Source organism: Aspergillus fijiensis (genome assembly GCF_003184825.1).
Source record: "Aspergillus fijiensis CBS 313.89 unplaced genomic scaffold BO72scaffold_8, whole genome shotgun sequence".
NCBI lineage: Eukaryota > Fungi > Ascomycota > Eurotiomycetes > Eurotiales > Aspergillaceae > Aspergillus > Aspergillus fijiensis.
Window position 1 is genome coordinate 706336 of NW_024468984.1, and position 13718 is coordinate 720053.

The following is a 13718-nucleotide window of genomic DNA, read 5'->3' on the forward strand; positions in this document are numbered from 1 at the left end:
AACTCGGATAGATACATGCCCCAGTAATGGACTTAAGTCAGCCTCACACAGGCAATGCACTGTCGACGTGGATGAGTTTAGATCAGTTACCAGTAGATAGAGCACAACGCAGAGAACGACCTTGCGCCAAAACTTCACCATCAACATCTACCACCATCCTTGCGGGGTTGCCTTCCTCCCCTCCCATCTTTATTTTTCTGCGAACAGTAAGACTGAAATTTCAGGATTAGCCCACCCGATACCGGAAGAGTCAAGGAACGCTAAAGAACTCATGGCACAACGCTAGACATTGTCATCGGTCAGACACCGTAACAATAAAAAGAAGGTTGATATTCCCGCCCATAGATCGATATCTACAGTAACTTACAGTGCATGTACGCATCAGCTCCGTCAAGCAGCCCTGTCTGCCCCCATACCGACCTTCTCTCTCAAGATCATCCCGCAAATAGACCAATTCCTACACCAGTAGTTCCAAGTCAGAGAGAGAGCGAGAGTATGAAACAGTCATGCGACCTCTTAGCCAACACGTACAGTACGCAAAATATCACTCATCTCAACGCTTGGACAATCCACCGTCCCCGCGTTCGATTCGATACGCGGAAAGTCCCTAGGATTTCTTTTTCGATCTTCGAATCTCGACTGCATCTGAAACATATTGCGCAATATACACCGCGATGGAAGATACGGTAAATGGTACGCCAGCAAGGACAAGATTCCAAGTGGCTCTCTCAAAGGATGCCTGCTGTCTCAGATCACTACTTAGAACCAAGGTCAAAGAAAAAGGAATAGCTTCCGATCCAGATCCCACGTACGGTCCTCATTCTTTTGTTGCGGGTTTTGCTGCTATTGCTGGGGGATTCGGTTTTGGTTGGCAGCGGCTGTTGCTCACTCAAAGAAGTTGTAAACACCCTCGGTGGGGCAAGGACTATTGATAGACACTACTGATTCATCTGTATCCTTCGTCTAGACGACTGCCAAAGAGGTTTTTTTTTGTTGCCATTCAATCCATGATTAGTTGGCGAACTTCGTCGGCTCCCCTCAAGTACCCCCACACATTTCATAAAGAGCCCAATCCGATCTACCCATTTTGATCGTGGCTACAGTTTCGATTGATAGAAGGACGAGAAGAAAAAAAGACGAAGTCGATCGTAGATCAACTGGGAAACGGCCAGCTGGGATGGTAAAGAGGACTGCGCCCATCTAGAATCGAGTGTCGCACAAGATTGACACCCTCATTTACAGAGAAGGAATATGTAGACATAAAACAATGTGAGAAACGGAAGAACGGCAAGAAAAAGCCATACATAAACCTTTTTGTGAAGCCTGACGCCGGATATGCGACCACCAAGGTAATAAAAGAAACAGCCCAACCACCAAAGTCGAAGCGAGAGAAGACACAATCGAGAGGGCGAAGTGAAACAACGATAGTATGGTGCTTTATAGGTACAGGGACTGGGCGGCGACGATATCCCTACGCACCTTGGTCAGGGCGGTTTCGAAAGTGCTCTCAAGTTCTTCGCTGCCCATGACCTTGGCTGCCTGAGCCATCTGGCGCATACACTCCTCGAGTCGGCGGAAAACTCGGATCAAGCTGCCCTCGTAGACATCGGTCATTTGACTGCACAGACGGTAGGTTAGCATTGCGGGAGAACGATTCACGAGCAAGAGAAAGGAACCTACCAGATATCAGAGAAGGACTTTCCGTTCGCCCACTCATACATGACCTCCATCAGTTCCCAGTGGAAACTATTGACGTATTCTTCCTCGTTGACGGCCAGCTTGGATTCCTGCGAGACCTTGGCGACGATCCGAGCCTGCGCTTGGATCTCTTTTAGGGGCTTGGCCAACTCATCCCGTGTTAGAGCAGGGGTCTCCTTGGTCTTCTCCTCAAACACGAAGACACTCAAAACGGCAGCGACTTGCTCCGGCGTAAGCTTGTTGAAGAAACCGTTGAAAAGAAGTTCACTGAGCATCAGTTCGTCACCCGTGCTGATTTCGCACGCAACTCTAGCCTTCAGTTGTACGACCTCGGCTTCATTGATGAAACCGAACCGACGAAGGACCCGCTTGCGGCATTTCAGTTCATCGAGCTGCATGATAGACATGGCGTCGGAGATCTTCTTCTTCGTCTCCTTAATCTTGTTTCCAAGCCCCACTTTCTCCGAATATTGATCGTACAGTTCCGCTAGACGGGGAGAGTTGTGCAATGGGTTGGTGAACAGGCGAGACTCTAGGACTTCGACTTTCTGTTGATTGATTAGTGATATACAGACATGGTTTCAAGGACGAGTCTACTCACACGAAGAGTCTTCTTGAAATTATCATCTTTGATTTGCATGTCTTCAAGCGGGTCCATAGTAGCGATGCCGTCGGGGAAACGCTTGTGTATTTCAGCAAGGGTTTTCTTCATCGAATTTCGCGCGTCTTTGGATTTTAAGTCTTTTTGGAGGAAAACGCGCGGTTTACCGATGGCCTGAATGCAGCTAAGCACAATTGGGACGACCTCCATAGATGTCTTCTCGCCCTCCTTAGGCGGCCGCACCCCAGATGGCATGTCTTCAAAGGACTTGGTACCCACAGAGTTGCCATCGGGGAGTTGGAGCAAAACGTCGACAACGTGTTGCTGGTGAGGAGTGTACTCTTCACTCGAGCCCTTCGGTGCCTTGCGCTGTTTGCTGTTGACAACGACACCCCAGCCGAAGTCGTGATCCTTATGCTTCACTTGAAGCAAGCGACCAGGTTGGATGAACGGCAGGCAGTAGTCGGGGTAGGTGAAGACGGTCCTGATTTCATCGGTGAACTTCTGAAGCTGTTTCCGCAAGTCATAATATTCACGGATGGTGCCTTCGTCTTCAATCTTCATGCTCGCGCGCTTCTGTTCATATTCCGCAAGCTCTGTGACATCAGTTAGCATGATAGTAAACAGTTCGGGATAGATTGACCATACGTTTCTCAAGCTCGGCAACACCAGCCGTGTTCTGGAACTGGTAAAAACATCTCTCGAGCATGAACTCAGGCGAAATACCTTCCACACGCATGAGGTTGAGAATCATGTTGTAGCCCAGGTGGAAAGCCGAGTTCAGCCGATCCTGCTCGCCGCGTACGATCTCCTTTGCAACCGCAGGATCCATCTCTTCTCCAACCATCATAATCACAATACCACGGTCATCCAAACCTCTTCGGCCAGCGCGACCAGACATCTGGATGAATTCCGAGGGAGTAACCCAACGTTGACTGAAGCCGTCAAATTTCCTCACACTGGTGAACACAACAGTCTTTGCCGGCATGTTCAGCCCAATGGAGAAGGTCTCAGTAGCAAACAGAGCCTTGATAAGACCTTCCTGGAACAGAATTTCAATGGTTTCTTTGAGAATAGGAAGCAGCCCAGAGTGGTGGACACCGATACCACGGCGCAGAAGCGGTAGGAGATTTTGAATCTGGGGCAAATTCCGATCTTCTTCCGAGAGCATCTTAAGAGCATTGTCGAAAACTGTTTGGACCATCTCCTTTTCCGAAGGGTCGTTGAATGACAGATTCTTCATCTGAAGAGCACCGTTCTCGCACTCGCGCTTGCTGAAACTGAAGACGATAACAGGGTTGAGGTTCCGAAGCATGATCATCTTAACGATCTTGTACATATCGCTCTTCTCGTCATTCTGGCCGCCCTTGTTCAAGCGCTTGTCTTTGCCCCTTCCTTTCCTCTTAGCCATGGCATCCGAAGGGTCATCGCCCTTCTTATCGGCAATGCTGCTCATCGCTTTCTGGAAGTTATCTTCGCGGAAGACACCCTTTTCATCAACGATCAAATGCAATCCTTCAGAGCCGACGGGGTAGAAATAGTGTTGCAACGGGGTTGGTCGGAAGTCGGTGTACACAACGTGACAGGGCTGGTTGTGCATCTTCACGATCCACTCCGCAAACTGCATGGCATTGGGAATTGTCGCCGACAAGAAGACATACCGAACCTTGTCGGGCAGGAGAATGATAGTTTCCTCCCAGACGACACCTCGGGCTGCGGAGTTGTCAGTTATATGCAAGAAAAAGGCAACCGTCAGGTCCGTGGGACTTACTGGCATCGCGCATGTAGTGAACCTCGTCGAAGATGACCCAAGCCACTTCACGCATGATCTCGGAGCCACGGTAGAGCATCGAACGTAGAATCTGGAAAATGTGCTGCGTTAGCGCGAACTGCATCGGAATGCCTTTCCAGCCAAAGAGCGCCTACCTCGGTGGTCATGACCAAGCATGTAGCCGTAGGGTTGATAGTAACATCTCCAGTCATCAAACCACAATCTCCAAACTCTTGTTGGAATTCACGGAACTTCTGGTTGCTCAGCGCCTTAATCGGACTGGTATAGATGACTCTCTGGTTGTTCTTCAAGCTCTGCGCGATAGCGTACTCGGCGACCACGGTCTTTCCGGCACTGGTATGGGCGGAGACAAGCACACTCTCCTCTCTCTGAATGGATGCGACAGCTACTTGCTGGAAAGGATCGAGGGTAAATGGCCATACGCGGGCAGGGTTCTCCGGCGGCTTGTGTTGGGAAATAGGCACGTAGGGATAATTCGGCGGAATGGCGACCTGGTGTCGAACTTGGTGGGATAACTTCAAAGACGCAGAATCGGCCGAAGCTTGCAGTCCGGTGGCTCCTGCGACTTCGCGCTCCTGCTCCGTCTCGAATGAATCGACCAAGACAGGCTCAGCCTCCTTTGTCGCGAGGCGCGGACGTTTCGCATCGGGTTGTTCATTTGAGTCGGCAACAGGGCTGGCTTCCTTCTCTTCTTCTGATTCGGGTCCCTTCTCGTCCACGGGGGGAGGGACCTGGGCGTCGGCGGCGTCGGGAATGTCGATATCCTCCGTAGCGGCGGTTGCGGCGGCGGTTGCTTTGACATCGCCATTGACCTGCCGTTTCTTGCTCTTGTCTTTCTTTGATATCTTGGTTGCTCCTTCAGCCGGCTTGACAGCCTGAGGCTGGTCGTCAAAGACGTCGAAAAGCTCATCCATGGTGGCCGATCAACGAAAGCAAGACCGGAGACTGACCTGGACACTTGCGACGCTTCTCTCTCTTCCAAGACGAAGAAGAGTTGGGTTAAAGGCGATCGGCCCCAAAATTTTTGGTTAACACAATGAAAGCCGCGGGCGGGCAGCAGCAGCTCTCCGCCGGTGAAACTTACCCGATTAGATAGACAAACACGTGACTGCACTTCCGGAGGGCAGCCGCGACGGAGTATCGTTCCACTCCTCCAGCTCTTCCTCCGCCCGTTGATTGATTCCAGTAAGATTGCCCTGACACTCGTGCTCTACCATCTCTCTCAAAGTGCGTAACTGCCTGCAAGTCCGTGGTCATCGAACAACTGACTCTAACTCTGCTTAAGATGTACGCCGCCTCCGCTCTCCGCGCCAGAATGGCCACCTCTTTCGTCGCCCGTCGTGGCTTTTCCACCACCCGTGCCCAGCTCGGCAGCCCCTACCACTACGCTGAGGGTCCCCGTTCCAACCTTCCCTTCAATCCCCTCACCAAGTACTTCTTCTGGAGATACTGGGCTTTCATGAGTTAGTCCCTCCGCGCCGGATGAGAACGGCTTTCATGGGTCAATGTCACTAACTCCATTCACTAGTCACCGGCTTCGGTGCTCCCTTCGGTATTGCTGGTATGTCACCCATTGCTCCACAAGCACGTCCCTTCAGCAATCGTCTAACTCTCACTCCAGTCTGGCAGACCTACAAGACCCGCTAAGCGCCCTATTGTGCTGTGCAATATTCACGCGCAACGGAAATTGGTGGGATTCGGGGGATCAGCGGTCGAGTGTGTATCCTAGATCGGATGTTTTCGGAAATTTGTATAAAGTTGAGGAATTGAGCACGGTTTTGATTCAGAATAATATTTCTGGCATTAAGTACATCATAAGTTTACGTAGAGAAATGCTTAGATTATAGGTCTCCAGTGTTGTAAGAAGCATCATGGAGGTTGTTGGTGCAGTGCCGCGGATTGTCTGATACCTTATTAGAATATGGATGAAGTCATTGGTCGAAATCCGTCTAGGAAAGGAAAATTAAATTGTCGACTCAGAATCATTGGTGTGCCCGCGACCGCTCCGCCGCCCAAACGCAAGAACCAGAAACAGAACACCATTCTTTCTCGAGTCTAGTCTAGATCTAGATTCTATGACGGCCGTCTGAGACCTTTTCACTTCCAGTCGGTTGTTCCTTTCTATCTTTCTTTTTCTCGCCAAAAAATAAAAAATAAAAGGATTATCAATATCTTCCAGCGGCCGTCGATTAATGGCGGCGGGGTAGAAGATTTGCTATTTCGAAGATGCGCAACCTTAAAATCGTGCGCCTCACTGAGGTGCAACTGCAGAACGAGCTCCCCTTGACAGCGACAGCTTGGGACACTGCTTCGGACGCAGTCATTTGTACCTTTGGTCCTACAGCAAATAACGCAGTTATCGAGCTGCGGAGAAAGCGTCATGACGCCCATTTCTCAGAGCCAGTCGGAGCCGATGTATTCGAGTGCATCGCATCCTGGGATGCGCCATGCCCGCTTCCCGAGCTGGAATGCGATCGCGTACTGTCCCTCCACTACTTCGCAGACAACCTAACTGCCTGCCTGGTTCTGGAAGGTGGTGATATTGTCATCGTACGCGAAGAGCCTCTCCCCGGCGAGGACAAGATTGAGATTGTGGGCTCGGTTGATGTTGGTATCACAGCCGCCGCTTGGTCGCCTGACGAGGAGCTTCTGGCCTTGACTACTCGAGCCAACACTTTCCTGTACATGACTAGAGAGTTTGATAATGTGGCCGAGATCACCTTCACACAAGAAGACCTCAACGCTTCCCAGCATGTCTCCGTGGGCTGGGGCAAGCGCGAGACTCAATTCCAAGGCAAACGGGCCAAGGCCCTCCGTGATCCTACCGTCCCAGAGAAAGTGGACGAGGGCAAGCTGAGCGCCAATGATGACGGAAGAACGACCATCACTTGGCGCGGAGACGGTGCTTATGTCGCTGTGAACAGTGTTGAGGCTGGCGTGCGCCGCGCGATTCGAGTCTACTCGCGTGAGGGTGCTTTAGACAGTATCAGTGAACCAGTCGATGGCCTGGAAGGTGCCCTTAGCTGGAGGCCATATGGTAACCTTATTGCCGGCATTCAGAGACGCGATGATAGAATCGATGTGGTATTCTTCGAGAGAAACGGCTTGCGCCACGGCGAGTTCACTCTTCGTCTTACAGAGGAAGAGCGCTCGACGTGGGCTTCGGATATCTCTCTGAGCTGGAACGTCGATTCGACTGTTCTCGCTGTCCGGCTCAGAGATCGTGTCCAATTCTGGACAATGGGCAATTACCACTATTACTTGAAGCAAGAGATCCCTATCGTCAGTAACTTCGATTACGCCACTCCTTTTACCTTCACGTGGCATCAAGAAAAGGCCTTGCGATTCTTTGCTGGCGCTCATGGTATGGTACGCCCTCAATTCGTGGATTGTCATATGCTAATCACCGGGTAGAATCAATGTTGGACGTGGAATTTGTGTTTGACGTCGCCCATGGCTCCACTACAAGCCCAGCTGATGTTGGTGCCGTGGGTGTTGTAGACGGGAGTATGTGTTTGCCCTGCATTTATGACTTCAAGCTGCTGACGTACGACAGAAAACTTGAAGCTGACTCCCTTGAGGCTGGCCGGTGTTCCGCCCCCTATGGCCCATAATGAATTGACACTTGATTCAAACATCATTGACGTGGCATTCAGCAAGTCAGGAACGCGCATCGCTATTCTTGAGAACGATCGGTTCTCCGTCTTTATCTGGGCCCTCAAAACTAGACCAGTCCCTGTCCCAATACTTGAGTCAAGCTATCCACTTTCGGATGCACCGAATAGTCGACCCCGCCAGATCGCTTTCATTAATGAGACTGAAGTCTACGTGCTCAAGAGCAGTGGGCCTAACAACACCTGCATAGAGCGGACTACGCTCGAGACTCGGGAGACTAAGGTTGCCTACCAAGCAGCCGACTCGGAACAAATCATGTCAATGTTCGCATCTCTCGGGCATGAATCGCTCTGGTTCTCTCACAATCTAGGACCAAACCACCCGATCACCTACTCCTACATCTCAATGCCTTCCCCAAACCAGTTCGAAGTTATGCCATGGAGCCAAAGTCCATCTGCCGAGACGTACTGGGCGCAAGCTGTGCAGATCTCTGAAGATGAGGTATACCCACCGTTTAGATCCCATGTATCACTGATCACTAATATTCTACAAGACTCTTCTCATCTCTATGACCAAGTCCGGGGCTCTGTATGCCAACAAAACACTTCTTGCCAAGAACTGCACTTCCTTCCTTCTCACACAAGCTCATATCGTCTTCACAACCTCCCTACACCTGATCAAATTCGTCCACCTGACGAGAGCAGAAGGTTTGGAAGTCCACTTCCATTCCCACCATACAATAACTAACGCCCATGTTTCAGAAATGGATGTACCTCCTGATACCCCGGAAACGGACGAACGCTGCAGAAGCATCGAGCGCGGAGGACGGTTGGTCACGGTCATGCCTTCGACATTCGCTGTCATTATACAGATGCCCCGCGGCAACATCGAAACCATATACCCTCGGGCCCTCGTACTCGCCGGTATCCGGTCATTCATTGATCGCAAGAATTATCGGGCAGCGTTCCTGACCTGTCGCAGTCAGATGGTGGACATGAATATCATTCATGACTATGCCCCCGAGCAGTTCATGGAGAGCATCCAACTTTTCGTTGATCAGGTCAAGCGAATCGACTTTATCGACGAGTTTATCTCTCGTCTGAGGTATGGAAATCCTACTTCACCTAGCGAAGCATACGATTGACAATTGCGTCTAGTGAGGAGGATGTGTCGCAGACACTGTACAAAGACACGCTAAAGAAGAAGACCGAAGATCATGCCCTCGCTGCTCTATCCGCTCCGTCGAGCAAGAGCAGTAAGGTTAACCGGATCTGCGATGCTTTCCTGACTACTCTTGAGAAGCGATTGGATACCAACCTGCACAATTTGATCACTGCTCATGTCTGCAAGTCCCCGCCTGACCTTGAGGCCGGTCTTCAGCTGGTTGCACGGTTGAGAGGTATGACACTGTTCTTCTCACGTTTGGGAGCAAATACTGACTACATGACAGAGGAAAGCTCCGAACAAGCCGATGACGCAGTAGAGCATATGTGCTTCTTGACAGATGCCAACCGTCTGTACGACAATGCACTGGGTCTCTATGACCTCGAACTCACGCTACTTGTTGCTCAACAAGCTCAGAGAGTCGGTGCCTCGGATTCCCTTCACGACGATATGAGCTAACAGCACGCAGGACCCCCGCGAGTATCTTCCATTCCTGAGAAAGCTGCAACAGATGCCGGAACTCCGACGCCAATTCGAGATCGATAATTACCTAGGACGCACTTCTAAAGCCCTGAAACACCTCCATGCCCTGAACGCTCATGATGAGCTCCGTGCCTACGCCATCAAGCACACGCTCTATAAGGATGCCATCGATCTGTACAGATACCAAGCCGAGCAACTACGTGACATGAGTCACCTCTACGCTGACTACCTGTTCGATCAATCCAAGTACAAGGAAGCAGGAATTGGTACGTGAATCAAACCCCGCACAATCTCGGACGCTTTCCCTGAATTAACCGAACCCCCCTCACCAGCCTACGAATCCCTCTCCCTCTATACCGACGCATACAAATGCTACCACCTGGCACACCTCTGGCGCGAGTCCATCTACTGCGCCACGATGGTCCCCCTCCCCGCCGAGGAACTCGCCACGCACGCCAGCACCCTGGCCGCCACCCTCACCGAAGAGACGAAGGACTACGTAGCCGCGGCGCAGATCCACGCCGACCACCTCCGCGACATCCCCACGGCGGCGCGCCTCCTCTGCCGCGCGTCCAAATTCTCCGAGGCGACGCGCCTTCTGGCCTTGCACGGCCAGCAGGCTCTGATCCCGGAGATCGTCGACGGCGGACTCTCGGACGCCATGGGCGCCATGACCGACCTGCTGGCCGACTTCCGCTCCCAGCTCAACGCGCAGGTGCCCCGGATCCGCGAACTGCGCGTCCGCCGCGCCACGGACCCGCTGGCCTACTTCGGCGGCGACCCCACCCTGGGCGGCGCCGGCGGGGATGGGAATGTCGACATCCCCGACAACGTCTCCCTGGCGCCGACGGACGCATCCACGCTGGCCGGCCGCTCCATGTTCACCCGCTACACGGGCAACACGGGCAAGACCGGCAAGACGACCTCGTCGCGCCACACGTCCAAGACCCGGCGCAAGGAGGAGCGCAAGCGCGCCCGCGGCAAGAAGGGCACCGTCTACGAGGAGGAGTACCTCGTCAACAGCGTGCGGCGGCTCCTGGAGCGCGCCAACGCGACCGTCGGCGAGGTCGAGGCGCTCGTCGATGCGCTGCTGCGCCGCGCCATGCGCGAGCGCGCCGCGGCCATCGAGAAGGCCATGCAGGAGGTGCTGAAGCTGTGCACGGAAAGCCGCGAGGAGGTGTTTGGCGCTTTGGTGGCGGCGAATGACGGGTCCAAGGGGGTGGTGGCAAATGAGGGGGAGCTCGAGAACGCGGATGTCGGCGGGTTTGGTACCGGCGAGGAACACTTGGGGATGGGCGGCGGCGGGCAGAGCGTCTTCTGGGACAGCGTGACGGCCACTGCCAATGTGGGCAAGGGTAAGGAGGTGCCTGCTGTCAAGGAGCTGAAGTTGTCGGCTTTGCTGAACTAGAACGAACCTCCTTGGTCAGGCATGTCAATCGGAAACCTGTTTAGCTGGCTGGCTGTCTTTATTTCTTTCTTGCCTGGCTATGGATTTGGAAAAGGTTACAAAAAAGCATAGATTCTTTGGGCCGTTGGTGAGCCATTCAATTTCAAATGTTAAATGATTATTAATGTTGTAATATGCTTCGTACGATAAACGAGAATATATGCTCTCGGGATATAGAATTCAATCCCTCCACTAGAAACAAACAAAGGAGGGACCGGTCTGGGTATCTTTTCATCTCAAGGCAATCCGCGGTGTGAATAAGTTGATGCCCGCGGAGCTTCAATTTTGGCTTGAGAGCGCCTTAGTGAGAGAGCACATCGCCCTTCTCGCTGACCAGGTGATCGGTCACGCTGACGGGCCCCTCGCCGACGCCGGTAAGGATGACGCGGCTGACGCCGTCCTCGAGCACTTCCACGGCCCTGGAGTCCACCTTGTCCAGGGCAACACCGGGGGCGCTGAGATCCTTCATGGGCTCGTAGAAGGGGCCTTCCCAGCCATCGGCCTTGGTACCGAGAATGGCCTTGATCGTACCAGCCACGAGCTCGGTCTCCTTCTCGAGGTAGTAGATAACAGCGTTCGGGCCCGCATCGAAGGTGTAGGCACAGACCGTGCGGCCGACGGCCCGGTTGATGTCGTGGACGAGACGCACAGCGGCCCGCGAGACGTCGTTCATGTAGAAGATCGGAGGCCAGGAGTCCAGGCAAGTGGCGTGGAACCCGTTGGAGTCCCGCATGGTGATCTCGGCAAAGGCGGGGAAGTCCCGGTTCTGAATGGCGGTCTCGATCGCCGCCATACGCTCGGGGACGACGGTGTTCGCCCGCGTAGCGAACAGGTTCGACGTCGCGACGGTCGTCTGCATCCCCTCGGTGCTGGGGACATCCTTCTTCTCGGCGCTGACGACAAGCACGATGGCGCGCATCTCGGGCCAGTGAGCGGCGGGCGCGACTTCCTCCGCCAGACTGTCGCTGCCATCCTCGAGGGTGCCGGCGCGCCAGGCGACGTAGCCGCCCATCAGCGATCGACAGGCGGAGCCGGAGCCCTGGCGGGCAATGCGACTGAGGTCCCGGGGAGATTGTGGGAGCTGGTAGAGGTCGGCCACGGCGCGGACAAGGGCGGCGAACCCAGCAGCCGAGCTGGCGAGTCCGGCAGCGGTGGGGAAGTTGTTCTCGGAGACGATGCGGAGAGGGAGGGCAGAGAGCTTCGGAAGAGAGGAGTCGGCAGCTTCGACCTCCTTGCGGTGAGCGCGCAGGCTGGAGAGACAGGCAAGGGTACGCTTGGATGACTGGATATCCTGGGGCTTGCCGTTGAGGATCAGCTCGTCTTGGGCGGGGTAGATGGCCGAGCAGGAGGCGGTGGTAAGGGTGCGCAATGAGCGTTGGGAGAGGGTGACGGAGAGAGAGGAGTTGGTAGGCAAGTTGAGAACGGCATCACGCTTGCCCCAGTATCTGGTAGAGTTCTTGTCAATTTTCCGGGTTTCCTCGATGTGGTTCGTGAGGGACCGCGCAATAGGGGTTGGGACGCATAGAAGCAACATACTTGATGACAGCGATGTTGACGGGGGCCGTCGTGGTGGCCCGGTAGACGGGACTATCAGCGGAAGCAGCCATGATTGATCTTCAGCAAGTTGTGTGAATGGAGGTTTGGTTGGCAGCGTAGAAGCAGCAGACGAATTTTGGTGAAGAAAGAGATGGCCAGCCCAATGAGGGAGGGGAGGGGAGGGGAATAAATGGATTTCCCAGTTGGGCAAAGAGAGGGGTTGTTTTGATGACCCGGGACTCAAGGCGGTGAGCGGCCATTTTTTCTCCGCCTGTTCGGCGTTGTCCGCTACCCGAACTGAAGTTCATTCCAGTCCTTGATTTGTATCTTCATACTTCTCATTCGCCAGACGCTTTCAGCACGGTGAAATCCCATCACCGACCCTTTCAGATCTTGATCTCCATTTATCCCATCTTACTATATAGATACCTTACCTTATACTCATGGGTGCTGGTGCCAGTACGCCCTCCCCCGAGCCTGCCACGGCAGCCGGAGTATGCCCTGTTGATCACAAAACTCGCGAGGCATGGCTACAACAACACAAAGCATCCGGGGGAGCTGCCCCTCCTCCTCACCCAATGCCGCCTTCAGAAGACAGTCAATCGAAGGCGAAGATGCAACGTCCACTCTCCACCGATCGTGAAGTAAGCAGCATCCCACGCGCCATCGAACCCCAATCCCAGCCGTCATCTCCCGCATCACCCAACGCTCCGCCATCACCATACTCTTCCCCGAGCGCATCGCACGGCGCGCCATCGAACGACGAGGCTGAGACAGGCCACGACCCCAACACTGGCAATTGGATCTATCCGTCCGAGCGACAGTTCTTCGAGGCGCTGATGCGCAAGGGCAACACACCTTCTTCCACAGAATCGGCTTCTGAACTGGCCACCACTGTCGCGTCCATTATCCCCATTCATAACGCCGTCAACGAGCGCGCATGGCAGCAGATTCTGGAATGGGAGAGTCGAGCTCCCAGCAGTGACCCCGGCAGCAAGAAATGTGGAGGCCCCAAGCTCTACTCATTCCGCGGCCTGGGCGTCGACCCTCAATTCCTGAGCCCTCGGGCGCGAATCAACAACCTCATGGGCTACCAGCTACCATTTGACCGACACGATTGGGTTGTGGAAAGGTGTGGTGGTGAAAGAGTTGAGTACGTTATCGACTTCTACCAAGGCAAGACATCGGGAGGGGCCACCGGCGCTGGTTTGGCCGCCAATGCTGGTCCGGGCAAATTGAGCTTCTACTTGGACGTCAGGCCTAAGATGAACACCTGGGAGGGCTGCCGTATGCGGTTTAGCAAGTTCGCGGGACTGTAGGCAGTCCAACGCAGTTTCCATTATTGATTTACGGTGCACGTGTACAGGCGAACACAAGGAGTT

General features: G+C 53.7%; 5 protein-coding genes across 5 annotated transcripts; 3 read left to right on the forward strand and 2 right to left on the reverse strand.

Annotated features, from left to right (window-relative positions):
* Window positions 1-1017: 1017 nt before the first annotated feature.
* BO72DRAFT_475300 (ATP-dependent RNA helicase MTR4) lies at window positions 1018-5105 on the reverse strand. Its single transcript, XM_040947320.1, has 6 exons — window positions 4226-5105; window positions 4071-4161; window positions 2948-4012; window positions 2300-2895; window positions 1681-2246; window positions 1018-1618 (listed from the first exon to the last, which is right to left on the reverse strand). The coding sequence occupies exons 1-6, from the start codon at window positions 5003-5005 to the stop codon at window positions 1438-1440; spliced, it is 3279 nt and encodes a 1092-aa protein (XP_040804735.1). The 5' UTR covers window positions 5006-5105; the 3' UTR covers window positions 1018-1437.
* Window positions 5106-5399: 294 nt separating this feature from the next.
* On the forward strand, window positions 5400-5827 carry BO72DRAFT_445304 (cytochrome c oxidase VIIc family protein). The gene has a single exon (XM_040944010.1). The coding sequence runs from the start codon at window positions 5407-5409 to the stop codon at window positions 5557-5559; it is 153 nt and encodes a 50-aa protein (XP_040804736.1). The 5' UTR covers window positions 5400-5406; the 3' UTR covers window positions 5560-5827.
* Window positions 5828-6102: 275 nt separating this feature from the next.
* On the forward strand, window positions 6103-10937 carry BO72DRAFT_445305 (Elongator subunit IKI3). Its single transcript, XM_040944011.1, has 9 exons — window positions 6103-7455; window positions 7506-7598; window positions 7648-8207; window positions 8260-8413; window positions 8468-8810; window positions 8864-9105; window positions 9157-9290; window positions 9340-9619; window positions 9686-10937. The coding sequence occupies exons 1-9, from the start codon at window positions 6318-6320 to the stop codon at window positions 10759-10761; spliced, it is 4020 nt and encodes a 1339-aa protein (XP_040804737.1). The 5' UTR covers window positions 6103-6317; the 3' UTR covers window positions 10762-10937.
* Window positions 10938-11101: 164 nt separating this feature from the next.
* On the reverse strand, window positions 11102-12407 carry mvd1 (diphosphomevalonate decarboxylase MVD1; the record flags this gene model as incomplete). Its single annotated transcript, XM_040946755.1, has 2 exons — window positions 11102-12245; window positions 12337-12407. 2 exons carry the CDS (start codon window positions 12405-12407, stop codon window positions 11102-11104), a joined length of 1215 nt encoding a protein of 404 aa, XP_040804738.1.
* Window positions 12408-12779: 372 nt separating this feature from the next.
* On the forward strand, window positions 12780-13655 carry BO72DRAFT_422864 (cytochrome c1 heme lyase CYT2; the record flags this gene model as incomplete). Its single annotated transcript, XM_040942828.1, has 1 exon — window positions 12780-13655. One exon carries the CDS (start codon window positions 12780-12782, stop codon window positions 13653-13655), a length of 876 nt encoding a protein of 291 aa, XP_040804739.1.
* Between the last annotated feature and the right edge of the window lie 63 nt (window positions 13656-13718).

Bases quoted from the DNA above. Each gene is read 5' to 3' on its own strand.
- BO72DRAFT_475300 (XM_040947320.1), bottom strand. From the start codon at position 5,005: ATGGATGAGCTTTTCGACGTCTTTGACGACCAGCCTCAGGCTGTCAAG. The intron at 4,162-4,225 runs GTAGGCGCTCTT...CACATTTTCCAG, and splicing joins GCTTGGTCATGACCACCGAG to ATTCTACGTTCGATGCTCTA. The intron at 4,013-4,070 runs GTAAGTCCCACG...ACAACTCCGCAG, and splicing joins TCACTACATGCGCGATGCCA to CCCGAGGTGTCGTCTGGGAG.
- BO72DRAFT_445304 (XM_040944010.1), top strand. From the start codon at position 5,407: ATGGCCACCTCTTTCGTCGCCCGTCGTGGCTTTTCCACCACCCGTGCC.
- BO72DRAFT_445305 (XM_040944011.1), top strand. From the start codon at position 6,318: ATGCGCAACCTTAAAATCGTGCGCCTCACTGAGGTGCAACTGCAGAAC. The intron at 7,456-7,505 runs GTATGGTACGCC...ATCACCGGGTAG, and splicing joins ATTCTTTGCTGGCGCTCATG to AATCAATGTTGGACGTGGAA. The intron at 8,208-8,259 runs GTATACCCACCG...ATATTCTACAAG, and splicing joins TGCAGATCTCTGAAGATGAG to ACTCTTCTCATCTCTATGAC.